Genomic DNA, 26,576 nt, shown 5'->3' with positions numbered 1-26,576 from the left:
ATGAATAATAAATATCAATTTATTAAACTTGAATGGGCAAAAAATATCAGTAGATGACAGAGCATATTTAATAGACTTAAATGACATCAAATTCAAATGGACCGTGCTGATGTTTTGCATGTTTCATCCCATTAACTACAAACCCTTTAACTTTTCCAAAGCATACAGGGAGATAAGGGTCCTTGCAGACTGATTTTAATACCACAGTAAAATAAGTGGGAAGCGATTGCTGCTTGAAAGAGATAGGAAAAAGGAAATCAATTGAAAAAGCTATGATATGCTTTTGGAAAATGGTTGGCAGTAATATCAAGTATAGCCTCCGATTTGAAGTCAATGAGCTGAAACAAACTGTGGTCTTTTTTTTGGAGGACTCCCTAAAGAAGGTTAAAGCAGCGATGCCCTGGTTGATGTTTTTTTTTATTGGACAATGTGGTTTGAATTACAGAGCGTTTCCATTTTAAATGGGCTGTTGCTCTTTGGCATGCCCTCTGTTTATCCCCACATCTCCACTGATACCCTGAAGATGGCTCCAGTCCAAAAATGGGCTTTCAAAGCCTAAATTACATTAAGGAGCTTTGAGCAGTATTGTGCTTTACCACTGCTCCAAGTCTGCTTTTTTTTCTGGCTTGTCCTCCATAATGCAGCTTGAAAATGAAAGATTTCTAAATTTTAACACTGACTCTCTCCTGTTCATGATCTCATTCATTCCCTCTCTGTCTGTTGTGCAGATCTCCTGGCTGAGGGTGAGTACTCTGCTGACAGCACTGAATATGAGAAAGGCCTGCAGGCACTTCACTTTTCACGACCCAACTTGGCTTTCTACCTAAATTTCTCATTGTCTTTCTATCTTTAGCACCTCTGCTAAGCCTGTCTTTTTTATTTTTCTGTCTCTTTGACGCTGCTGTCTTCCTCCTCTTTCCTTTTTTCTCCTATTTCTCTCTTTTGGGGGGTTGTGACTGGGTCGTGGCATTTGGATTACGGGGTTTGTCCGCGTAGCAACTCCGGCTGCCACTGAGGAAGCCTCTGAAGCTCTCCTGTCGGATGGAGAGTCTGCTGAAGCTGATGCTGATGCTGATGCTGCAGCCGCAGCTGCCCCTGCAGCTTCTGCGCCCACAGCCGTTGCCGCTCCTGCCGCCACTGCGGCCGCTGCAGCACCCACCTCACTGCCTGTCTCAGCTCCCATCGCCACCTCAGCTGCAGACATCGACCTGTTCGGAGGTCAGTCTGGTCCCAGGATAGGATGTAGACCAGGAAACACAACATGGCAGCCTACCTACTTGTCTGCACCGAATCCCCTTCATCGTTTACTGATAGGTTTCCTTTAGTTTAAAGTTACTGTATAGAGGATTTGATTATCACTCCTTAAACTTTTAATTGCAACCAGTAATATATTCACGAGGAGTGTCAGATCATAAAACCATTAAAAGTCTTCAGGCTTTTGTCCCATCAGATGACACGTTTATGTGATGTAAGCAACATTTATGAGATATAAAGGTTGACGAGAATCTAACTTTGAAGTGCATTTTTTGATGCAACAAAAACATTTCAAGGAAACTTTATAAACTTGCTAGAAACTATGTCACTTGATTAAGCAGATGGCACCTTCACCCCAGTTTGTGCCTCTCATGTGTTAACATTCACAGAGCCACACATTCAGTCTTCAAAAGATGAATCACCCGGCAATCTTTGATAAAACTCAGAGGGTCGTTCAGCAACACTTACTGCTGCTCGGAAAGTATTTCCAGAAACCTGAAAGACTCTTTTTATCATCTGGATGAAAAAATATTTGGTCTGCTGAGTAGTTTTAAATCTATTTCTCAAGTTGTGAGTGACTTTTTTTGCATTTTTGTGTAACACAAGCAAAATATAGCATTATTTGGTATGAAAATATGCTCACAAATTGAGCAAGGTGAAAAGCCAAAAGAGGGAAAAGATTCTTGAAATACCTTCAGAACTGAGAAGTGTTAGAAACCTTCTGGATTTTTCAAAGATTTGTGGATATTTAGTTTATATATTGTATCTGATCCCCAGTGGTGTGACTCACCTGTGATGATTTTATATCGTCACCTCTTTCTAACGTGTTAACATCCAGCTCGTACACTAACGTGCTGACACAATGTCAAGCACACTGTTTGGCATTTGTCATTTGTGGCACATCCCAAAAATACGAGCCAGTATAATGAATTACTAGCTTTTCACTGGGTTTATTCAACACTCCACAACTGGAACAAAACACTAATGAGTTTTGACATTAATGTGTTTTAAACATTCATCGGAGAGTTTTTTCATGATCTTGTTCGCCTCAATAAACCCACTGGCAGTGTAATTAATCTGTTATTATGTCTCGTATTTTGGGGATTTGCTTCTTTTTTGCTTTTTCTTTTCATCATCCTTAATGATTCTCTCCCTAATGGCTTACTAACAGTTTCATTAATATGTCAAGATGATGGGTAGCTGGATTTTATTTAAATATATTTTGGCTTTTTAACATTAACCTCAGTCCTCAAGCACAGTTGAGCACCAATTGTCTGCTGAAAAGAGCCAACTGAGTTCCTTTGTTCAAAGACAGACTTTGCCTCGTCCATCCCTGACATTTCCCCTCTTGTCACAGAGTACAAGTAACTTGTGACAACTTGCCTCATTCCACGAGCCTGCACAGGTGGTGCAGTCACTGAATGCAGCATTATGCAGCCCTTCAAAACTCTCCACGTGACTGATGGTACAATCAGCAGTAACTGGGCTGCATACTTCTTGTATTCTCTGCTTTTTCCTGATGCTGACCTCTCATTTTTCTTTCCTGTCCATTCCATTTGTTAACTCATCTTTTTGTTTGTTTACATCCATGTGTCTGTCGGTGTGTTGGCCCGGGTGTTACGTTTTGTGTTTGCGTTCCGGCTGTTTGCGTCTGCAATACCATAGATGCGTTTGCACCTTCCCCAGGAGACGGTCCTGCTGCCGTGGCTGCGGGCCCTGCTGCTGATGCATTTGGTGGATCTGGTGGGTGACAATACAGCTTTTTTTTGCGCGTGTGTGTGTGTGTGTGTGTGTGTGTGTGTGTGTGTGTGTGTGTGTGTGGATGTGAAAGCTGATATTGCTTTTATTATATTAAAGCTGCTTCTGCTTCCATAGGAGACAGTAGAACAAGCGTGCCCCCAGGGCCTACTGTCTCACCCCAAATCCTGCTTTAATGCCCCAGTCATGGACCCTCACCTACTTCATCTTGACTACTCTTCTCCTCCTAATATTCACCCAGTTACTACAGTAAAAAGCACAGCACAGCTATTAACTACACTTTCAGTTCAGAAAGGATACCATTTATTTTGATACCCTAACCCTGATACTACCTGGTGATGATGATGATGATGATGATTATACTCATCATTGTTGAGCATTTTTTTCTTTTCTTTTTTTTAAATAACTAATTCAGTCTTTTTCTTTGGCAAAAACATTTTTTTTAAATAAATAAAAAGTACTACTTGATGGTAAATATAGTTTGTGCATAGAATGCTAACCATAGCAGTAAAGCAAATGGTTGCAGTGTGTTTAACTTGTTTTGGCATTAACTTTATTCTGCGCCCACATTTGACCTCCTGTATACATGTATGCTGTAATAAGCACAAACCAGGTTCTGTAAATGTTTTTCGTATAGGGTATGTTACCTCGTCAGTTATAACAGTAGGCATAATCTCTTAAATTATTGTTGTCTAATCTCTGACAAACACATTTGTACAGACATTCACGGTCACCAGAGGATAAATCCTACAGGCTTCGGTGGGTCCCTGATGTTGTCAAAATTTGAATTTTTGTTAAAATACCTGCAAAACCAAAGACATTCATCAGCCTTGGCTGTGCCTTGTGCTTTGTGATGATTTACCAATGTTAGCATGCTAACAGGCTAAACTAAGACGATGAATTCTGAAAACTTCAGCATGTTAGGATACCGGCAGTAATTGTGATCATGTTAGCATGCTGACTTTAGCTTTAGCTCAAGTAGTGGTGAATTATACAGTGATAATAATGGTTGCTTTATGTGTCTGGTTTTTTTTTGACAAATTGTAAACGTTGTTTGAAAAGAGTGTCCAGAGTGCGCTCTGCTCGGTGCTTTGAATAACTGAAATATATTTTCAACAGCCCCCAAATCTTATTAAAGGTTCAGTGTGTGCTAAAGTGCGCACATACAAAGACAAACAGCCTTAGTAGCATGACTGAAGGGGCTGTACAGTATCTTCTGTCTCATCTAAGACCTTCTGTTGGTCTGTGGGTGGGCTAGTTGAGCCAAGTAGCTAGTTAACGGTTTCTTTTATCACCTTTATTAGGTATTTATTACTCTCAGTAGCATGTTATGGTTTTCTCATTTTTATATCGCTCTAGCGGCGTAATCATCTAGCCTCTTGTATGCTAACATGTTGGTATTATCACACAGCTAATTAGGAGGAAAGACTAATTAGCCAATGGGCCAGTCAATCAAAAACTATTCTACACGACTGTACCAACAGTAGTCAATTGTTAACTACTGGTCCTTCCTGTCAGTGTAGCTTGTGGATGCAGTTCTGAAGTTAATGAGTGACGTGTGCTTGGTTTACTTTCTTTATATCTAACCCTGATTTGGAGCTTCAGAGGTGTCTCGCCTCACAAATATGCTTTTTACAGTGTTTGTTGCTTTAACAAACCCTCAATCCCCCCCTTCCCCTTCCCCTCCCCCATCCACCTACCAACCCCTTCCCTTCTTCTCTAATCATTAATCCCCCTAACTTCTCAACACCACCCCCGTGCTGCCTCTCCTGAAGACCCCTTTGCTACGACGGAGGGGAGTGGGGACATTGCTCCAGAGCTGGACCTGTTCGCTATGAGGCCCACCGACACGGCGTCCGCCGTCATCACCCCTCCCACCTCTAGTGAGGCGCCGACCATCGTCGCCCCCATCGCTGCCCCCGCTGCCCCCACCCCTTCTTCCACCACCACCACTACCACCACAACCACCACCGACACCACCACCACAGAGTCTGCAGCCGCTCCGACTCTAGATATCTTTGGTGGTAATGTCCTCTCGCTCTCATTTTGCCTAACACTGCATTGCCCTGCATTATGACGATGATGATGATGATGATGATGATGTAGGTTGTGATAATGATGACTATGTTGCTCTTGCTAGTGATGATGATGATGATGACAGTAGTGACAATGATGATAACCTGCCCAGTCCCTACATCTCAGATTTGTTTTTCTATTTTCCATAATGCCTTCCCCTCAGATACAGATCATTTAATCAAGTTAATCAAGCATCTTGACCTCCTCTGCAGGACTGAAATAGTCACTTGTGCATGCTATTTTAATCATAAATGAATTAATTAACCATTGTTTGGCGACCAGAATCTCAGTGTAAATTTAATCTCTTCGGACATAAATGAAAATCTATCTGTTCTTATTAACAGAGGGGGCTCAACTTGTTTTGATTATTAACCTTATACTAACAGACTGCCCAAACGTAGAGGGAAGAAAACTGTTTTCTTCTTCTGCTTGTGACCAATGTCTTAGATACTGATAGCTGAGAATGCTGTATTGTAGCTTATGCACTTGAGTTAAAAGGGAATATTGCTCAACGTCAGAATTTGTGTTGCTATGGGTTTCTGCAGAGTGCTCGGTTTGCTCCCGCAGTCAGGACGACATGAAGGTTGAATTGTTGGGTCCAAACTGCCCATTTAAAGCCAAATGTGGGCTGGGATGGGATCCAGACCCTTTGACTCTGCATAACTTGTGAAGTATTTTGGCTCAAGAGACAGAAATGTCTGACCACCACTTTGTCCCAGACTAAAATACTCCAAAACTATTGGACTGATTGCCTTGAACTTTTTAGTGGCCCCAAAGGAGAAATCATATCGACTGTAGTGGTCCACTAAATTTTGCTCTGGCGCCACCAACAGGTCAAAGTTTTCGCTTATACAGTGAAATAACTTGACCTCTACTAGATTGATTGGCACAATATTTTGTAACTAGAATGGCATTCAGCAGAGCGCATATCTCCGCCCAGGCCCAACTACCCAATTCAATCAAGCCTAATCCAATTTATTTTTAAAAAAGAAGTTAGATCCAGATTTTTATTTGGGTCCCCATCAAACTGTACTCACTCATGGATACCAGTTACCTTAATACGGCTGATTTTTTTCCCATCAACAAAAAAATACCATATCTCACAACAGTTAGAAATTCTGGATCCGTCCCTTTATCTTAATCTGCACCAGAACTTAATGGGGTTTATTCTGGGATGAGAAGTTTTGTGTAATCCTGCTGACAAACCAACAAACAATCAAACAAATGGACACCAGTGAAAACATAACCTCCGATAGTCATTGTTTCATGACAATATCCTACTGACTGTGATGATCCTCACTTTTAATCTAGCACCACCGTTAACTGTAAACTATAAAGTATTGGATGTGTTGCCATGAAAACACATCCACGTCAGCCTCAGCTGTGCTATTTGTTAACACTTACACTTAGCTCAAACCACCACTGTGGCTACGTACGGCCTCAGAGAGCTGATGGCGTTGCTGTGGACCCTTCTGTGATGTCACCTCACTGATTCGGGACAAACCAGATACACTCTATAGAATTTATTGTCTTATAATCAAAATTAATTGACGCAAATATGAAAGTCTTCCTGCTGAAGTTTGGTAATATACCCTTTTAACTTTTGCACTGTTTGCATTGCACTGAACAGATACACAGCAGCTTACCCGTATGATAATCAAAATGTCTGCTCTCTCTGCTTTCCCTCATCTCTCTTCTGAACTCATCATTCTGTATGCACTGGACTTGAAATCTGAATGTCATATGATTGTGTGTCCTTGTTCTTAGATATGTTTGATTCTATGCCTGAGCAAAGCCCTACCACAGAATCCAAAGCTGCTACCACTCCTAGCGTAGACCTTTTTGGTGCAGGTACAGGAGTTGATATCCATTTCTCTGTGTGTGGAACCTCTTCATCTCTTCTGGTTTCCATACCTCCACTCCTCTGTCAACTGTTTTTTTTCCCCACACGTCTTGGTTTGTCCCCCATAGTGGTATGAGAACTGTGCATGTGACCCACTCGTCAAATCTTGGATTGTCCTTGTGGCTGCTTTTCTATCTACCGCCGTGTCTTTCTACCTGCCACGCTAATGCTTTTCTTTGCTCCCCGACCTCCACGGTTTTCCTCTTTCTCGTACTCTGCCTCTCGCTTGCATTGGTATATTAGACCTTCCTGCTGTTTCACGCGGGCCCTCTCCTTTGCCCGAGCCGGCTCCGGTTGGAGACATCGTGACCGGTGAGTTAAGCTGCTTTATCTTTCCTGCATCACTGTTTTTCCCTTCCTTTTTTCATGAAGAGTGCAGCCAGTCTCAACTTATTATGAATTTTTTTTGCATGGTGCTGGTGTCTGCATGCACATGCACACCAGTGCTGTACTTTCAAAGGGTGCACGCTTCAAGGATGTGGATACACAGTTAAGATGCAGGGATGCGTGCTTTCTTCTCCTGCTCCTTCTCTGCATGTCTGCGAGCCTTTTAGATCAAGCAGAATAGCTGCATGTGAAATGCATTCTCCCCTTGGACGTGAGGTTTTAACTGATAAATGTAGTCATTTAGATGTGAGAATAATTTAATGTGTTCTATCTCTGCCTTTCTCTCTGTTTAGACTCATTTGCATCTCCAGCTCCTGCTGCTGATGCTGCTCCTGTCACTGCTGCTGCTGCAGCTCCCGTCCCAGAGGCCTCCTCTCCACCCAAAGCAGCAGAGCCGGCACCTGTCATCGACCTGCTGGGTACTGTACCTCACAACACACAAACACACTTTCATTACAACAGCATGTGCTGCATGTGAATTCTTGACTTTCAACAGCTGTTTGTGCATTATATCATTTTACTTTTCTGCCTTCTTGGTATATTTTTTTACCATCCTCAGTTGTCACAGTGAGTTCATGGGTAAATGTTCGCACCAGTGAGGTTGATATTTTCTAGATGTGGTGATAGACTGTAGTATACCGACATCAGGAAGTGAAACATCCTGATATTGATATATTGACTAAAATAAACGTGTTTGGCAACGATCTCTGTGTTGGGTTATCAAACACTTGAGGATGCAGAGGATATTTTACAGTTTAACAAAAAAACTTCTCTGCATTCTAATCTCTCAAAAGAAAGTTTGTATATTGGCACGTACTGGATAACACATATGCCGATACTGATATACCTGTGGTAGGCCATTATTGGCTGATAATATCAGCCAATAATGGGCGGGGCTCTAGACTGCTGGTGTCGCAGAACTAGTGTCAGTACTTTGTGGATTAAACTGCAGGCAGATCAAAGATATAGTTGGCAGTAGCCACTAGTTATATTCCTAAAATGATTATTATACTTTGTGTTTGTGTGTGTGTGTGTCTTTTCTTCTACAAAATGTAGTGTGGTTTTTTCCAAGTTAAATTTATGTTGTTCCTATGGCATGGTTAAAGTCACAGCAATGTCGATCTGTCTGTCAACCCTGCCAGTGGACCACTTCTGAATATCTCAACATCTGCTGGATGGATTGGCACAAAACTTTGAACAGATTGTCATAGTTACCAGAGAAAGAATCGTTGAGTCCTTCATGAGGTTGACATATTTGTTTCACAATCATTCCGATAAACAGATGGGCATCAGACGTCCCTGGACAGGCCCTTTATCCCTTTATTTTCATTTTATTTCAACAATGCTGTTGGATGTTCAGGGATAGATTGGGATGAATTTTGCCATTAATATTTTATGAGGGGCTGCTGCACCTGTTGCATTTTGAACCCTGTGGTAGATTCGCAAGACTTTTTCAATGAGATTTTCTTGCTAAACTTAGCCAATAAAACCATAGCATTACAGTGAGACTTGAATAAATGTTTGTACTATAGACAATAATTGCAACACAGTAAATCATATCCTGACTGTCCAGTAAATGTTTTATGATGAAACACCTGGATGAATAATGTTATCCCCGACAGCCGCAGCTGTACTTTGTGTTTAGTGTTAATGAGAAAATGTTAGCATGATAAAATGCTAAACTAAGATTGTTAATGCGGCAAACGCAAAAATATCAGCATGCTAGCGTTATCATTGTGAATACGTTAGCAAGCCGACATTAGCATTTAGCTTTAAGCACAGCTCTTTGAGGCAGCACAGCCAGACTGTAGAGTCTCTGTCTTGTTGCTGTGTACTTCTGCACATTTTTAACAACTCCCACTCCGGGATAAATAAAGCAGCAAGTAGAAAAGAAAAGGTCTCAGGTTATTTTGTTATATTTTGAAAATAGAACTGAGCATGCAGTATATATACTGAGGTAAATATTCTTCCTATAAAGGCTTCGCCATGACTGGAAACCTCTTCTGTCCACCCTGAAGTTTCTTTTTTTCCTCAATTTCCTTTGACATTTTTATGTCACTCATAGTTTTGCTTTATAAAGATGATCTTGTCTCCTACCCCCCACTGTGTCCCAGTGTGGTCCAGGGCTGACCTCTCACCCCTTTCTGCCCTCCATGCTGCGTTGTGGATAACCGGACGGTCCTGCAGACTCCTTCGGCGGTGCTGTGGAGGAGACGCAGCAGAGCTCTGCTCCTGGAGGGCCTGGAGACGATCTGCTGGGAGGTGAGACTTGTCTGACTCTCACTTTTTGTGATCACGCTAAGGCAGTTCCCAGGGCCCCCCCGGTCCTGCATGTCATCGATGTTTCCCTGTCCCAGCACACCTGATTCAAATGAATGGCTCGTTATCAGGCTTCAGCAGAGCTTGATGACGAGCTCATCGTGTGATTCAGGTGTGCTGGGCAGGGAAACGTCTCAGGAAGAGGATTGAAAAACACTGTGCTAAAGTATTTTTATGTAAACTATGGTTAAATTATAAAGACTGAAAGGACCAGCAAACTCTGATGTATCTTCTCTGCAGTCTGGCTGAAAGGTTTTTTGCTGGCAAATTGCTGACAGAAATGTTTCATGCTGATTAAGAAATTATGCAGTAATGATGGAGACGCATTTATAAAATTAATAATGACACACTCTTGGCAGGACTGGTTAGATTTAATTCACAATAGTTCTAAAGTAGCTCTGGACTCATTTGGAAATGTCTGTAAAATGTCTGTCCGCTGCAACTTCCTCATGATGTCATAGCCAATTTCTCAACCATCTCATTTCTGTCACCGTTGCATGGACAATAGTTAATGAAGAAGAAGAATATAATCTTCCTGTTATGCCCCACAACACTCCACCACTAACACCAAGTCATCTGAGGAGTCATGAGATAGTTAATAAGTTGGGAGAGAAGAAAAAATGAAAATTATGCTACAAAAAGAAAAATTCTTGTTTTCTCTAACCTTGTCTCCTTCGTTAAATATTGGATAATTTGTCATCTGTGAGCCTCAGATCGATCTTTCAATGAATGAGAATGAGGAGAAATTACTCTGGTGAAACAGCTAACAACTCAGAGACATCTAAAACATGACAAAGAGCCCCACACAGCTGCTTCATAAAAGCCTTTATATTCAGATATTTTTCCTTTGTTATAATGTATACGACAGTTATCATTCATTTTTTCAATATTGAACATTTGGCATATCCTTCAGATTATTCATCTATTGTGCTGTAACTAGTTGAGTAATGTGCTGTATTATATTCTATGTCTCTGTGTCGTACACTGCTGCTGCAGTGATCTTCTTTCCCACTCAAATTTCATGCTGCTCTTAAGACGTCTACTGTGCCATCTGTTGTCTCACTGATCATATTTAATGTGTGTTTATCATGCATTTACTGTGAGACTGATAGCAGTGCTACAAGATGTCACAGTTACAGTGCTTTCTGTTGTCCCCTCAGGCCTGATGTCCCCCACCCTGGCTCCCACCGCTGCCCCAGCTCTCGCTCCAGCCTTGGCTCCAGCTCCGATGCAGAGCGACCTCCTGGAGTCGGGTTTTGATGCTCTGGGCTCCCTCTCCACTCCGGCACCGCCTGTACCTGCCGCAGTGGCAGCAGCACCAATAGTACCAGCTGCATTAGAACCTGTAACCACCACACCGGCGCCCTCTGGTGGCTTTGATGCTTCAAGTAAGTGGATGGTGATATGTTGAAAAAGATTTCTTTTCCATTTTTGTCTCATTGTAGTAATCTGTCTATTCGCCATGTCTTGTGAGTTGTTACAGAATTTCGAAAAGACTTTTGATCGTATTTGCACAGTTCTTCTGCTTGATGCACATTATTCTGCTCTGGTTCATTAAAACTGACTTGTAGAAAACCTGGTTATCTCTTCCTGCTGAGAGCTTGACTTCTGCATGAATGACACACTGACATCTGCTGCTTTCACTGTTCTCTGTTTTTCTGCTGACTGCTTAACTCCTCACCACCGCTGCCTCTCTCGCAATGATTCTCTTTTTCCTCAATCTGTTCTCTTGTACTTATCACACTTTCACAAATGCTGTGCTTTCTCCACCTCCTGCTCACCCCACCCCTCTCTGCAATCTGTCTTTTTTTCTTCCTGTCTTAATTTTTCTTTGATTCTTTCTTTCTGCGACACAATTTCTCTCTTTATTTCCCTCTTTCCCGACACACACTCCTTCCACTCTACTGGCTCATTGCTTGCTTCTTCTAATCTTTAATTGGTGAGTTTAATCTCGCAGTGCATTGCAGCATGTGCAGTTTGGACAAGTCTCCCATTCTGCGTATTTGCATGTTGCAACAAAACCCCTGATTGTCTCCTGCATGAGACAAGACTTACTGTACTGTTGTTTATGTTTGTACGATAAATCTCTATTTTTCCCTTAGTCTCTTGGAGCAGTGGCTCTTATTAACAACATGTCATCAAGGCCCAAGTCTGTAGTAGAGTCTCCAGGTTTATTTCCAAACTGTAACACCTTTACAATAGAGTACTACTGTAACACCTTTCATTGTTGCTCATTAACAGCATCACATTGTAGTGAAAACCCATACTCATGAACCCTTTACTGTACAGGGCAGAAAGTTCTGCTAAACTGCCTATAGTTACAGTTTATTTAAAATGTTTTAATGGTTGAAGCTGTTAATTAGGCCTACAACATTATCTTTTAGCGCAATGGCTCCCAACCAGTGGTATTTGTACCCCCCAAGGGGCGAATTTTGCACTTGCCAGATGATACATTGAAAGATTGTAGAGTAGTTATTTTAAAAAATACGTTAATTAGGTTTTAATAGAAAAAATATTCACATATCGAGTCAGCTGTAAAACCTGAAAACTATGTTTTGTGCAACGCATCCTCTTGTAGCAAGACAACTGAATAGGTCGATTGCCAGCGACCCCAAAAACCAACAACAACATGGCCGCGCTGCAGCGAACGAGTGACAGGCGTACTGGACCTTTGTCGTCAAGTCAGTTTGGTTAAATTTAAGCAAGAAAACTACATAGGTGTTGGAAAACACTGTAGTTTACTTTACATCATGTTAAACTTTGTTACATAAGTACATAACATAACATCACTTAACTATGATAGTAAGTGAAACAAACTTAGCGTGTATATCTGGTTTCACACAGGACACAAACAGTGGTGTCCTGATTAAAATATGGGTCGCAGTAAGCTGCTTTTATAGTTGATCTATATGGTCTTTATTACTGATGAGTACAGGCTGGTTTTGTGAATGCCAATGTGTGATAACTAGTTACAGAACAGAGTCTGATAGTTAGCTATAAGTAATGAATACATGGTTGAAATAGTTAGCTAACAGTATTGGAAAAATGAAGTGGTTGAAATAATGTTAGTTATGTTAAAGTGGAGAACCCCAGTGGGATTATACTTTAGCATAATTAAAAGTATCCTGAGACATATTTAAATTTTTTTGTATAAATATTCATTGCAATGTGCACATCGGATGAGAAATGCGAGTAGGCACACATTCTGATGTCCATTATATTTTAAGAGGGAGGGTGAAGCTGTGAGCAGTATGGGAAACCCCCCTTGGAGCCTAGACACTGGTGGTGGTGGTGATGGGATGGAGAGGATGGCTGAAGATCTGGATGTGATGAGGTAGACTCTGGTGAGCTGGATCTGGGCACTGGATATGATGAACTGGAGGTGAATAACATTAAGATAGTCTCCCTGACTGAGCTTTAAACTTTCAAATGCCTCTGTGATGATTACTTGGAATGAAAACCTGGAAACTCTTTGGCCTTGATGACTCCTTGCTCCAAACCAGTGCTTTATTCCAAAATCAACCAGTTTGTAGGCTCCTGAGATGTCATGTGAACTGGCTGATGTCATATTTACAGCACTGTCCCACATTGTGCATGCGATGCACAGCTGACTACTGATGCTGTAACCACTGGATTGTCTCCTTCACTGTACCGTCTGTTCTCACTCTGCCTTCTGCCCATGTTAAAGCTAGATTAAGGATTTGCAGGTTTGTAATCCGTGTTGTTTCTCTGGTGTCCCGCCATTCCCACCCTCTCCTCAAGTGTTTGATGGATTAGGCGACTTGCTGATGCCCGCCGTAACGCCCCAGAGCACTGGGGGCAGCACTGCTGGAAGCACAGGAGGAAGCATGATGACTCCTGTCGCAGCAGGAGGCATCGCAGCCGCTCCCCCCGCCACCCCACCTCCGACTAAAACCATCGGAGGAGACCTGGACTCCTCGCTGGCCAACCTGATTGGAGGTAGACTGCAGAATTTCTTGTCTGGAGATCAGTAATTTCTGTTTATAATAAATGCTTCAATAGAAATTTAACTTGTTCGTCTTTCTTTCCTTTTGTTCAGACCTTGGGGTAAAGAAAAAGTAAGTGTGTGTTTACAGATGTGAACTTCATAAATGTGTATGATATAACACTGCCAATAGCACAACACTGTCAAGGCTGATTAAGGTCTATTGGTTTAAACATCATCAAACACATCATTTTTGGACTTTTGCAACATAATTATCATATAAAATAATGGGAAAAACAACTACAGAGCAGAACCTGAGGTGTATCCTGTGTTTGATCTCCTTTAGGGACCCACAGAGTGAGAAGAAGCTGACGGGAGGCGCTAACTGGATGCCGAAGGTGGCGCCCACAAGCTGGGGTACACCAGGAGCCCCCATGGTAGGAACAGCATGGACATTGCATCGCCCCCCCCACCATCAGATCACACTTCATCCATAATGTAGTTTTACTGCAACCTGAGTTTAGAGCTGTTCCTTTTGCCACAGACTGAAAATATGCAGTTATTGACAAACGTTTTAATCTCTCCAGACATCACGAACAACAAAGATAAACTTGGCAAAACCTAAGTGTGTGATTAAAATCATGATCCAAACATTAAAAATGTATAGTTCACACAAGCTGTGGTTTTAAGAACATACAGTTTTCATCGATGAACCCTCGTCCTCCTGTCTCTCTAGGCTGGTGCAGCTCCTGGAGCGCCTGGAGCACCAGGAGCAGCTCCGCCTGCCATGGTACCACCGATGGGTGCACAGCCTGGCTTTGGCGTGGTGAGTTTGATTTAATTCATTGTGAATTCTCTCTGTTTCTGCTGTGAGCCTTCATCAGATTTTGAATCTACAACTCGTACTGTAACTGCATCTATGCAGATGATCAGGTCATCTCGGAGGTATATGATGATTAATCTGCACATCTTTTAGAAATCCCAATCTGCTGTGTTGTCCTTGTTGTCTTACCAGCCTCCTACAGGAGGGGCTGGAGCTCCCATGATGCAACCTATGATGGGGCAGCCTATGATGGGACAGCCCTTGATGAGACCTCCCTTCACTGGGGTGGCTGGAGCTGCACCCGGAGCCGCTGCACCCGGAGCACCGGTAACCAACCACACACACATAGTAGTGCCTGCAGTCAACAATAAGGCCAATTTGTGTACACATACAGTAAATCTGTATGTGATTCATATCAAGAAGATTAATGGTATTCTAAAATACAGCATGTGTAGATATATTTGCCCACCACTCCATGTCTGGTCAACATATGATCTCCTGTGTTTCTTGTTATCTTCAGCTTTCTCCAGGACCTGCAAACCAGAGCCCCAAGAAGCCTAAGGACCCTTTGGCAGATCTCGACCTCAAGGACTTCTTATAATGCCCCAGGTGGGAGCTCAGAACAGTACACATAGTATATACAATTCAGTATGTATCTTCCTGAATACCGTGACACATTCATTTTGTGGTTGTTTATGATATATCTTGTGGGATGAAATGACTTAATTCTGGTGATGATTGAATGTGAGATCAATCAGAATCAGATTATTTCAACTTTTAGCTTCTACAAAATTTATATTACAGAGAGAGTGACTTGATTTGAGTAAAGAATTGAGAGATGACTTCAACATAAAATAACAAATTAGTCAATATTTCTCAGTACATGAATGCCCCTCTGAGTGGGATTGGAGAGTTTTTCAACTGTTAGATGACCCCGGTAACCTCTGCTGATACCTGTCACTCCGTTGTGCAGATGTACACCTGCAGTAGAGTACAGCACCTGCAGATGGAGCTGGCGATCCACATCTCCATAGCCCCCCCAAAAAAATAATTTAGAATACTGGATAGTATATTTTTTGACAGAAGAGCAAAGAACCACCGTGAGGCTTTTCTTGATGGGAAACATGTTTTCGCTCTTCTGGCCTTCGACTGACTTTTGAGCAAGAGTTTGATTTACCAACATTTTTTGTTGGTAGCGCTCACCTACTGTTGATCTGATTGGTTTAAGTTAGCCTGTAATGGACTGTGATAGACAGATGGCTCATCCGCATGTGTCTTATGTTGACATGTTCTCTACTTCCTGTTTCTTCCAGCTGCTTTTTTCCTCTGGAGCAGAGCCCTCTCACCTTTTGCCTGGTGTCCGTCAACATCTCAGGATGCCAGCGATGCTCAGCTACTCAACCTTATAAGAGCCTCTTTTCTCCACCCCACCCATCAACGCCCCACCCTTCTCCTGTGTGATGTCGTAGCACAAACTGTGAAAGTGAACCATAGCGAATTATATATATATATGAGGAAAAAAAAAAATACAAGCGTGTGCTTATGTAGATGTACTAATCTTTTGTCTAAACAAAATCACTCAAAACCCTGACAAAAAAAGTCCACAAAAGTAGGTGAGAGAAAGTGAAGGCGTATGTGTTTAGATTTCTTTCTAGTGTTGAGTTGAATGATGGATGTGCTTTGGTGTCCTAAGCCCCACCCACCGCCCCATGTGTGTCCCCGCCTCCTCATAAAGGGGGAGGAGCTCTTCTTTGTCCCTCCCTGATTGGACGGGAGTGGTAAACGAAGCCCCCGGTAGATTTTCGGAGAAACATTTTGTGTGTTGTTTACAGAAAGGTCCTCTTTGATGTACATAGATTTCTCTGGCGAGGATTCCGTCTCTATTCTGTATGTCTGTTGAAGAGAAATATAAATGTGAATCTGACATGAAATTGTAAGAAGTCGTGTGAGTATCCTTCTATTTCCCGTCATCTTTTGAAAAAGTATTTGGAAACCAATATGAATACTGCTATATGATTAATATACTGTATATTATAGAACAACTTCTATGGGTTTCTGAATCATACCAGACCAGGAAGTGACCCTTTCTGTTTTTTTCTTTTTTATACTCGTGGCTCATTTTTCTGTTTCTTTTGTTGTCTTTTTGTCCGATGTTATTTATATGTTCTGTTTCTTTTCGTATAATCCTCCAGACCGGTGTCTATATTTGCTGGCATTGCTATTAAAGTACATATCTTACAACTTATTTCCAGAGAAAAAATTGCTTACAGTGAGTTATCAGTGTCTATCTGCAGTCTTGACACTACCCATGTGGATATGTTTGTTGCCTGTGCTTTCATTATAACTATGACGGTCAGTATGGTTATTTTTGTATTCAGAGTAATTTATTCCTTTGCCATACCAAACTCTATGTTCAGACAAATCAAAACAAAAAATCAAGTCATGATGGTATGTGATTGACATGGAGATCAAAATTCCAAGGAATAGCAGAACGTGGTGATCCGGCAGAAAGGACTTTTTTTTTTAATAAAAGGTACCCTGTCGAGTTTTCTGAACAAAGTTCTGTTTACATTCACTGTTTCTCACCAAATAAGGTTTGTGTGTATCCTTGAGGTCAACAGATGTGTTGAATGCATTTACTGAATCGCTTGAAAAGCAGATTTATATTGGAAACTTTGAAACCTATATTGTTTACAAAAAACAAAGTGGGGGCCTGCTCATTGAAACAATGCTTCATAGTCAATAACTCCACAGGGCACCTTTACGTTCCATGTTACTGACCCGTTGCACCCAGTGATGTCGGGTCAAGTGACAGTGTGTGTTTCTGCACTGCTGCTTTTACAATATTATAATTACTGCAAGTGAATGAAAGTTAACCTGAACGTGCAGAGACAAACACTGACCAAAAGATCACATTTGATTGTTGTCTGAACATAATTTTTGTGGAAGTTGTTCATTTGATTATTGCTGACCTCGGCACATTGTCAACTGAACAATGCATAATGTAAGTGGCCACATAGGAGTGATGTGTACAGTGTGGAAATCCACAAGAGGCCACTGACCAGTCCAGCCATGATCTCATTCCCCTGAAGCATCTTAACATAAAGCTCCTCTGATCCCGCAGACTTACAATGGAATCAATATGTTGATATACACTTGGACGGCTGTATGTACGAGAGGTCCTTGTCCTGTGCTGTAAACCAGACTAATGTAAAGCTTACTCTGTGTGTTGTCATGTCAGTGGACTGAATAAGCAATTGGTTGTGAGAATCTGATGTGATTCAGAGAAAACAATGGGAGATTATTGACATTTTTCATGAAAATTGTATTTTTCTTTAGTTGTAAATTTATTTTTATTTTTCGATGACCCTCCCCAGTGCATGTAAGCCCTCTGAGGTGCAATAAATTCAATGACGGATTGAACTGCCCATGAAGGACTTTCTTTTCTTCCATAGCACAAACATTATAGAAATGTCAGTTTTAATGCAGTATTTTAGGTTTTTGTCCCACCACATCAGAAGGGTTAGCATCTCCTTGGCGTATGCTGCTTGGAGGAACACATGGAGCTGTTAGCTACTTCTACCGACCCATTTGAGTGTCTTGTTTCACAATTATAAAAATGTCAACAATTAATTCCCAATACTGTGTTCCTGCAACATAAACAAGTAAATAAGGTTTTATCTTAACCTGCTTTTTTGTTTCAAGTGTATTTTCGGGTCCTCATCTTTTCATTCAGTGTGTACGAATCAAGTCTCTGATCTGATGGGGGCATCATGGGAAAGGTTACAGAGACACTTTCGAAACTTTGGAGATGATAATTCAAAGGAAATATTTACAAAATACAGAAAATACAGTCATTAGTTAATAATACTCTGTCATAAATACAAGTTTTAGGGTGCCAATGGGCATGACGGTAGAACATGACAAGGCAGAGAATCAGAGCTCTCGCCCCAGTTATACAAAATTATTATCTGGAGACCAAGAAAATCTATACCAAATTTAATGGTAAACGCCACCATGTTAATGTAATCTGAGCTGAAGTGTTAGAGAGAAAGATGCACCAATCAATACCTCAGGTCCTGATGTTACAGAGCACAGCCAGCAGATGGTACAGCACCTCAGTCTCTAAGGAGATCTCCTTTACTGCGAGTAGGTTAAGAGTTAATTAAATAGTACAGTGACTGTTGTTGGAAGAGGTCTAATTATTATCTGCAAACCAGTGCTTGATGGTAGAAATCATTTTCTGCTATCAGGATCATCAACACAAACACACACACAAGTAGTGATCTTGGTTTAATGGTTGGTAGTCTTCAATCTGCATCATTAATTTCAGGTATTTGGTATTCAAACTGATTCTCGTATAAATTTTTTGGAACAACATGAACAACATGAAAATATCACATCCCAGATTTCAATTTGTTATTATATAACAATATTGCTTTTGTAATCTCATTTAACCCAAAGAATTAGAGAAATGTCAACAGCTCAAGTAAATTGTTAAATGGTTCAGTTCCATCTTAACGCAACCCAAATATGTGGCCTCACATTAAATACATAGTTACAGTACTAGGCTATCAAAATATATTCTGAGAAGAATATAACAAAAAAAAAAGTTTACAATTCCATAAATTAGCACCACGTCTTCTGGAAAAGCACCGATATAATTATGTGCACAACAATGAAACCACATTCACTGCGTTGCAAGAACAGAGAAAAAATGGTGACAGTCAAATCAGAAAAATCTTCTATCCAGGATCCTTAAGGACCCTTTCTCTATTTAGACAGAAAAATACTCTTTTTTTTTTTTTTAGAAAGGTAGCTGTAAAAAAAACAAAAAAAAGTTCTAGATATACACAATGCAAAACACCAGTTCGCTCAATTAAAAAGTTTATAAAAACAGTTATCTCAATATCTCTATATGTAAAACAAAAGTTACATTAATCTCTCCTGGGTCTTTTGTCAAAGCCAATGCACGCTCTCTTCTTTACAGTGGAGAACTCTTGAAAATGCAGGTTTCTCCATACAAAGCCTAACTGGGATATAAGATGAATGTGACAGGGCTTTGCTCCCAAATCTTTGAATATACAAGCTTTCCAACATGGCATCCGAAAAGGTCAATTCTTTGAAAAAAAGAGTCAAAATAGAAAGCAAAACTGCAGATCTGAATGATCTGTAAATACATACAATACATATTTTTTTCTCAATTGTTTTTTTTTTAGCAAATAAATTAGAAAAGCGTACGAGCCACAGTTCTCTTGATGTGCTGACGAGTTCTTTTTGTTGTCAACACCGAGTCTGTATTGCTGTTTGTGGATTGTGTGTGTGTGTGTCTGTGTGTGTGTGTGTTGATCAGTGTAGCAAGAGTCACTGGGAGGCACAGGAGGTAACAGGGAGGTGGCATGATGAGAGGCAGTCGTCGGGCCCCTGGTTGGTCATGGTCACTTGTCGGTAAGAGTAGGTAGGGTGTCCCTTGGATGGAGGTGGGTCGGAGGGATGGGACAAGGGTGGTGGTTAAGGGGGGGATCCTGTACTGCCTTAGGCTACCTGGCACTCACTTGAGTCCCCGTGGACCCAGTAGCAGATCTGTGCATATTTGAGAGGTGTTATCCTCACCGCCACGTTGTAATCCTGCTGCGTCCCGTCCCCATTTACATCCACCCACTGGTGACCGGAGAAAACCCCGATGATCTTCCTCTTCCACTTCTTCTTGCCAGGCTCTTTGAGGCGGATGTAGACCCCTGAGCCGCTGGAGCCAGGCTTGGCATCGCAGTATTGGTACAACAAATCATTGGACTCCTCAGAGACGGAGCAGAACCGGTACACCAGGTTGCCAGGCCGGTCATCGTCGAAGCCAGAGAAGTGGATCCTCCCGGCAGGGACCTTCTTGAGTGAAGGGACGACACCCAGATCCATGTGCTTGACTTTTGGGGCTTTCTTCAGTTCCAGAACAGCGTAGTCATAATCCGCAGCCAGTCTGTCAGCCACACCTTTGAACCAGCCCTTAGGCACCTGGGTCTGCTTGACCCTTGTCCACCTGAATGAAGGTTTGTCAGGTTCCGCACTTCTCCGACTCCGGCTCTTCCTCCCTTTTCCTTTTCCTTTACGGTCCCCTTTCCCATCATTCTCTTCCTTTTCCTGCTCTTCCTCTTTATCTTTGTCTCCCTTTCTCCTTTTGCCCTTTCCTCGCCCTCCTCTCCCTTTGCCTCCTTTCCCTCGTCTGGACTTCTCCTTCAGAATACCAACACGCAGCTTCTGCGCCCCATCCAGATAATCCTTGCCATCATGGATGCAGTGGGCAGCAGTCAGCACATGTTTAGGTGACACAAGAACCCCAGAGCATCCTGTGGAGATCTTCACAGACGTGGAGAAGGGATATTTGGTGGAATACTGCTTATCAGAGATGGTGAAGCGGGTATCTGTGCCGTACACCTCTCGTTTGTGGCGAGAGCTAGACGAGACATTTCTGGACCAGGCAGACACCTCATTGAGGCCCTGCACAGAAACTGAGGTATACGTGCGTGTACCGTTCTCATAAACCGTCTCGTAGGACAGGAACTGCTCCAGGTCCTCCAGAGATGTGGCAGGCAGGCGACGCTGACACTCAATCCCACAGGTCCCGCTCAGCTCCGACTGAGGACGGGCTGAGAAGTTTGGGCTGCTGAGAGGCACAGTGCGTCTTTTTCTTACCAGAGGCACCTTCCACTGTGGCCAGGTATACTCATCTTCGACTGCATTCTCCTCAGCAGCAACAGCCAACACCACAGCCAGCACCGTCACCGGGAGCAGGACACACAGGGGTATTGGGCCCATTGTGAAGTCGGGCCTGGCTCTGAAATGTAAAAAGGAAATAGGAATACTTGGTGAAACTCTTTAATAGAGGTGTTACGATACAAAAATTAATAGTTACTGACTGTGTAACTTAGTAGCTACAAACGGCTCAAGGAATGACAATGTCAGTTAGTCCAGAATGAAATGATGACTGCCATGAAATATTGTACATTCATGTTCTCCAGATGATGACTCTTTGTAACTCTGATGATCCCTTTTCCCTTTTACATTTGCTTTTTTAAGTGAAATGAAAGGACAACTAATGGATGGACTGCAATACAATTTGATACAGATAATCATGGTCCACAGAGGATGAATCTCAATTACGTAAGTAAAACCCTGACTTTTCTTCTAGACCAGCTGGTCAAAGTTTGCATTTATCAAGTGCAATATCTCCATGTCTACTGAATGAAATGCCATGAAATTCAATAAAGACATTCATGGTTCCCAGAAGATGAATCCTAATAACTTTGGTAAATCCCAGACTTTTCCCTTTATCTTCTACATGAGGTTTACATTTTAATTTCTTCATGAGATGTCTGGACAACCACAACACATAACATTAGATACAGATAATCATGGTGCCCAGAGGATTAATCTTAATTACTTGAGTGAATCCCTGACTTTTCTTCTAGCACCACCAGCAGGTCAAAGTTTGCATTTGTCCAGTGAAATATCTCCATGTCTAATAAATGAATTGCCGTGACATTTTGTAAACACATTCATGTCCTCCACAGGATGAACTGTAATAACTTCGCTGATCTTCTGACTTTATAGCTAGCACCATCTTCAGGACAAATTTCAATTGGTCCAATACTTTGGATAATGACCAAATACTGGCGAAATTAACGACTCTCCCAGATGTACTTTGTGTTTAGTGCTAATTATCAATTGTCAACATGCTAACATGCTAAATTAAGATAAGGAACATGGAAAACATTATACCTGCTAAACATCAGCATGTCAGCATTGCCATTGTGTTAGCATGCTGACATTAGCATTTAGCTCAAAGCACTGCTTTGCCAAAGTGGAGTGTCACAGAGCTGCAAGCATGGCTGTAGATCCTTAGCCCTGTTTCTTTAAGCTAAGCACTCTTTAAATAGATCAGCATGCGATTGCCCCAACTTTCATGATACCTTAATATTATAATCCTGCTTCTGTCTTCACTTTAGTTTTTAAAGCTGCACTATGTAGTTTTGAGGAAGGAATTTTAACAGAAGAGAAAAGTATTCACTTATCAATTTTCATGATTGAATAAACTGAATGAACAAACTGTCCTCATCGGACGACACACTTTCATACTGTTTATGTTAGCAGGATCCTTCTAAGTAGCTACCTTTCCAGCATCAAACATTGTCCTGGGGACCTTATTCCTCTTGAGGACTGCTTGCTTATATAGAAATATTATTAGAATAAGTATTATTATATTATCGATATTGTAAATATTAACTTTCTGAGTTTGATTTTGGTCACAAAACTACACAGTGCACCTTAAATTCAGTTCAGCCTGCTGCTAGTTTAAACAGTTTCCTTGGGTTTCTGTAAAATAGCCGGATATCAACTCAGCGACAACTTATCTGCAGCAGAGTATTCTCATCATAGTGTAAAAATCTATTGATTTGGTTTGGATTAATCTGTGATATTTGCTTTAGTAATCTCCTCTGCTATGTAAGAGAGGGGACATACGGCGCTGTACAGTAGAAAAACTATCTTGTTTGGACTCTTTAATCAGATTTGGGCACATCTTAACTCAGATCTCCCTGAACTGAGAAGGTCTTATATCCAATGTTGACTCCTCTCAGTCTATAGAAAATAAACACAGATCAGTTTATAGCCACAGGGAGGCAGTATAGCCCACAATATCAGGGACATCTAACAGGCCCAAAGCTGAGACTGGGGCAGCTGAGCTGTCTGTGGCAGGCAGCGCAACACAGTCAAGACAGTCCAGTTTGTTTAAAGAGCACAATTCCTCAAAATGCTCAAGTTTGCACAAAGAAACAGCACTCTGCATAAAATCGTCTTAAGATCTTAAAGCATGTCTCTGCAGTTGATACATTAGCTGTGTGGTTAAGAGGAGATTTATGTCCTCTGAGTCTTGCTGCAGGCTGTGGGCAGCGAGGAGGGAGAGGATGAACCCTGATCCTCTGAATGGGCTGAGACAGTGGCTTGGAGGTTTGCCACAATGGTTAACCTTCTCCTTCAGTAATGACCATATCTGGTTTCCTCAGCTCCACTCCAGTCCTTGTCCATGCACACAAATGTCATCAAACACAGAGACTATGCAGGCTGCAGACAGCCTGCTGGTTCATACCTCTACTGTATGAGTGTGGCGTTGCCAACAATCCTGATAACCCTATAAAGAAATAGCAATTTGGTTTTAATAGATTCAGCAGACCATCACTTAACTACAGAGTGGGGAGCTTTATTACGTCAGCACGGCTGTGGTGATGAAGTCACACAGGGAGAGAAAATCATTTGGATGCTTGCTGCAGGAGTGTGAATCCAATGCTTAATCTCAAACAGAAGTCCAGAGTGAAAAGCCACAGTTATTTCATCTCTTCTGGCTGTGAGAGGGGTCTTAATGATGTGTGACAGACAGGCTGACATCAGGACAAGCCCTTAAAGATTGGCCAGGGGGTCCACAGACACACATTGCATTTCAATTAGATGTTAGTGTGGCGTGACTCTCAGGAGACTCGGCTGAGAGGGAGAATGTACAGCATCACATGTGGACCATGTCAAAGCTTCATCGCCCAAATCTCCTGTTTTAGTTGAAACTACAAATTCCAGTGAGTGAATTGTCATCTCAGTGAGTCAAATCGCAGAGGAGACTGTTTGGCTTGAGTTTACCGCACACTGTCCAATAAAACAAACCCAGTGGCCAACATCTAACCAGCCCCGAAACAGACGGTAATAAAATACAAGCCCGCAAGAGCTGTAAAACAGTCTCAATAAATGAGAATACAAAAATGACCCTTAGTTTCTGTTCAACTTCACACTCCCACCACCAGACTCAGACATAACACAAATCCAGAAGAAAGCCTGCAATTATTCAGCATAGAGTGGAAACTGATATGCTGCCATGATGGCTCTCGGTCGCAGAAGGGGCTCATTTGAACTATTTTCCACTGCAGTCAGCTGAAGGAGAGGCTGTGCCCTCTGCATCCCTCAGCGGAGGGAGTCACAAGAACTGCAAGAGACACCCAGGAGACAGGATGACCAAAGGGTGGCGCTATGGAGCAAGTGTCCATCAGCAACCCAGTCAGCATGGGTCACCATCCATTGTCTAGTTCAACACCAAGTTTATTAAAAAGAGTGATTTCATACATTTTGACATCTTTTTCACAACTTCTGCATCTCAGGCACAGTTTCCTGTGTTACATGGAGCAACAAGGGAAACAGACACAGTCACTGGTTTACAAAAAGAAAAATGTTTAATTATGTTCAATTTTTTTTCTCAAAAAAAGTCTAAGCTGTTTTTTGTCTTTCCAAAATAAAAGCATCGCTATTAGCATTGCAAACGCAAATAAATTCCCTATTAAAATAGATATCAAAAGAAATGGGAGATATAACATCTGTGATTGCACATCTGTAAAAGCAAAGCCACTGTGTGTGCAAAGAAAAGGCACAAAGCCTCTGTTAATTCCAAGGAAACCAATGCAAACTGTCTCTTTAAAAAAAAAAACATGAAGCACTGATTGAATAATTGGATTAATAGTTATCAAAATACTTCGACATTTTGATATGAATGAGGAATACTGGATACAAAATCCAATTTAAAACAACAAAAAAGCGCATCCTCAAAGAAAAGAAGCAACAATGCAAACTGAAAGAAGTCGATTTAAAAATGAAAATATAGAAAAATTATATAAATAATGATAAAACAAATGCAGAAACGCTGTATTCCCCCCGTGGCTCCATCAGAGATCCTTCTAACTGTGCAGAAAGACAAAGGGCTTCCTACCTGCTTGCATCCGATTGATGGATCCGCCAAATCCGCAATGTATTGTTTGTTTTCCCGAGAAATATACAAATATGATCCCAGTGGAAAACAAACGGCTGTTACTGCATCCCAGACGTCCTGGTATCAGCAGGGCGACGGCTGCCTTCTCCTCATTGCTTCTTCAAAGAGGCTGAGAGAGAAAAGTCGCAGCCGGGACGCTGCGCTCAGGCTGCACTTGATGCTGAGGAGGGAGGGAGGAGAGGAGAGGAGGGGGAGGAGAGGGGTGAGGGAGGGAGGAAGGAAAAAAAACTCAAAGAGACTTTTTTTTTTTTTTTCACTTGTGACAAAAGCTGTTCACATATGGGTGGGGCCAGACCAAGCGACCTAACTAAAGGCTGAATTGGGTGAAGTCAGTGGTCTACTGGGTGAGGAGGTGTGCTGCCTGGTGGACAGCAGGCTGCAGGAGGAGGAGGAGAGCCTCGTCAATGGGACTCTGGGCTGACTGTGAAGGAATTAGTTCCACTGCTCTCTACAATAGTTTTCTTAGGCGTTGCCATTCTGAGCCACAGCATCTGCAGCCCTTTGATTTTCCAGCCCAGTGGAGTGTAAACACCGGGGATGGAGCTGCACCTCAGTGTGCAGTGAATGCACCCAAATTCAGCCTGCACTTCCTGACATAAATCTGATGTTATCTAACAATGGCCACACATACAAGTTCATTGTTGAAGAGTTTTATTGTTTTTTGTTTAAATGGGAATTATTCTGCTTTAAAAGGTGTAATATGTAAGATTTTAGTTTAAAGCTCCAGTGTGGAGGATTTGAGTGGATTTAGGGGCAGAAATGGAAAATAACATTCAAACTTATGTTTTCATTTGTGTATAATCGCCTGAAACTAAGAACTGTTGTGTTTTCGTTACCTGTATCTTACCTGATGTATCAAATCCTTACGCAAAGTATCCGCGCCTCACATTTGTATTGCATTTAGCTTCAGTGTGTTTATTAATGTACACTCCACCACAACTCATAGACATACTTAGCCTGTGATACAGCATCATGAATACATAACTTCATTATTAAGGGCTAGCAGGCAAAAACTCAGCAACTTCTGGCTAACTATCACATGAATATTTATCATTATGAAATGTAATATAGTTCAGTCAGTCCACTCAATCTGTTGTCCTAATAGGTATCGTGTGGTCACATAGCTGCCCAGAGGACAAACATGTGTCATCAGTCAGTTGCCTCACAGAAACTGTGGTGCACGTCATCTTCTTTTCTTTACAGTAACAAGAAGTGATGGACTGTGAGACCCAGTCAAATATTTTCTGTGTTTAGTCTT

General features: G+C 41.8%; 2 protein-coding genes across 2 annotated transcripts in view; one reads left to right on the top strand and one right to left on the bottom strand.

The window, feature by feature from the left end:
- The window catches only part of LOC141012132 (clathrin coat assembly protein AP180-like), a 54,372-nt gene extending 38,523 nt beyond the window's left edge, over window positions 1-15,849 (top strand). The window contains exons 13-28 of the mRNA XM_073485533.1: window positions 729-743; window positions 997-1,218; window positions 2,920-2,997; window positions 4,788-5,036; window positions 6,856-6,939; window positions 7,235-7,303; window positions 7,672-7,797; window positions 9,566-9,640; window positions 10,858-11,085; window positions 13,460-13,657; window positions 13,758-13,776; window positions 13,990-14,080; window positions 14,380-14,469; window positions 14,659-14,793; window positions 14,987-15,075; window positions 15,780-15,849. Of these exons, the coding sequence (XP_073341634.1) occupies window positions 729-743; window positions 997-1,218; window positions 2,920-2,997; window positions 4,788-5,036; window positions 6,856-6,939; window positions 7,235-7,303; window positions 7,672-7,797; window positions 9,566-9,640; window positions 10,858-11,085; window positions 13,460-13,657; window positions 13,758-13,776; window positions 13,990-14,080; window positions 14,380-14,469; window positions 14,659-14,793; window positions 14,987-15,067 (1,760 nt within the window). The 3' untranslated portion in view covers window positions 15,068-15,075; window positions 15,780-15,849. The remainder of the gene's footprint in view (window positions 1-728; window positions 744-996; window positions 1,219-2,919; window positions 2,998-4,787; window positions 5,037-6,855; window positions 6,940-7,234; window positions 7,304-7,671; window positions 7,798-9,565; window positions 9,641-10,857; window positions 11,086-13,459; window positions 13,658-13,757; window positions 13,777-13,989; window positions 14,081-14,379; window positions 14,470-14,658; window positions 14,794-14,986; window positions 15,076-15,779) is intronic.
- Window positions 15,850-18,746: 2,897 nt separating this feature from the next.
- prss35 (serine protease 35) lies at window positions 18,747-25,403 on the bottom strand. Its single transcript, XM_073485324.1, has 2 exons — window positions 25,259-25,403; window positions 18,747-21,295 (listed from the first exon to the last, which is right to left on the bottom strand). Exon 2 carries the CDS (start codon window positions 21,274-21,276, stop codon window positions 20,002-20,004), a length of 1,275 nt encoding a protein of 424 aa, XP_073341425.1. The 5' UTR covers window positions 21,277-21,295; window positions 25,259-25,403; the 3' UTR covers window positions 18,747-20,001.
- Between the last annotated feature and the right edge of the window lie 1,173 nt (window positions 25,404-26,576).

This window comes from Pagrus major, chromosome 17 (genome assembly GCF_040436345.1).
Source record: "Pagrus major chromosome 17, Pma_NU_1.0".
Taxonomy (NCBI): Eukaryota; Metazoa; Chordata; class Actinopteri; order Spariformes; family Sparidae; genus Pagrus; species Pagrus major.
The sequence above is the reverse complement of the archived record's forward strand: the minus strand, read 5'-3'. Positions and strand labels throughout refer to the sequence as shown.

Coding starts and splice junctions, on each gene's coding strand:
- prss35 (XM_073485324.1), bottom strand. CDS start 21,276: ATGGGCCCAATACCCCTGTGTGTCCTGCTCCCGGTGACGGTGCTGGCT.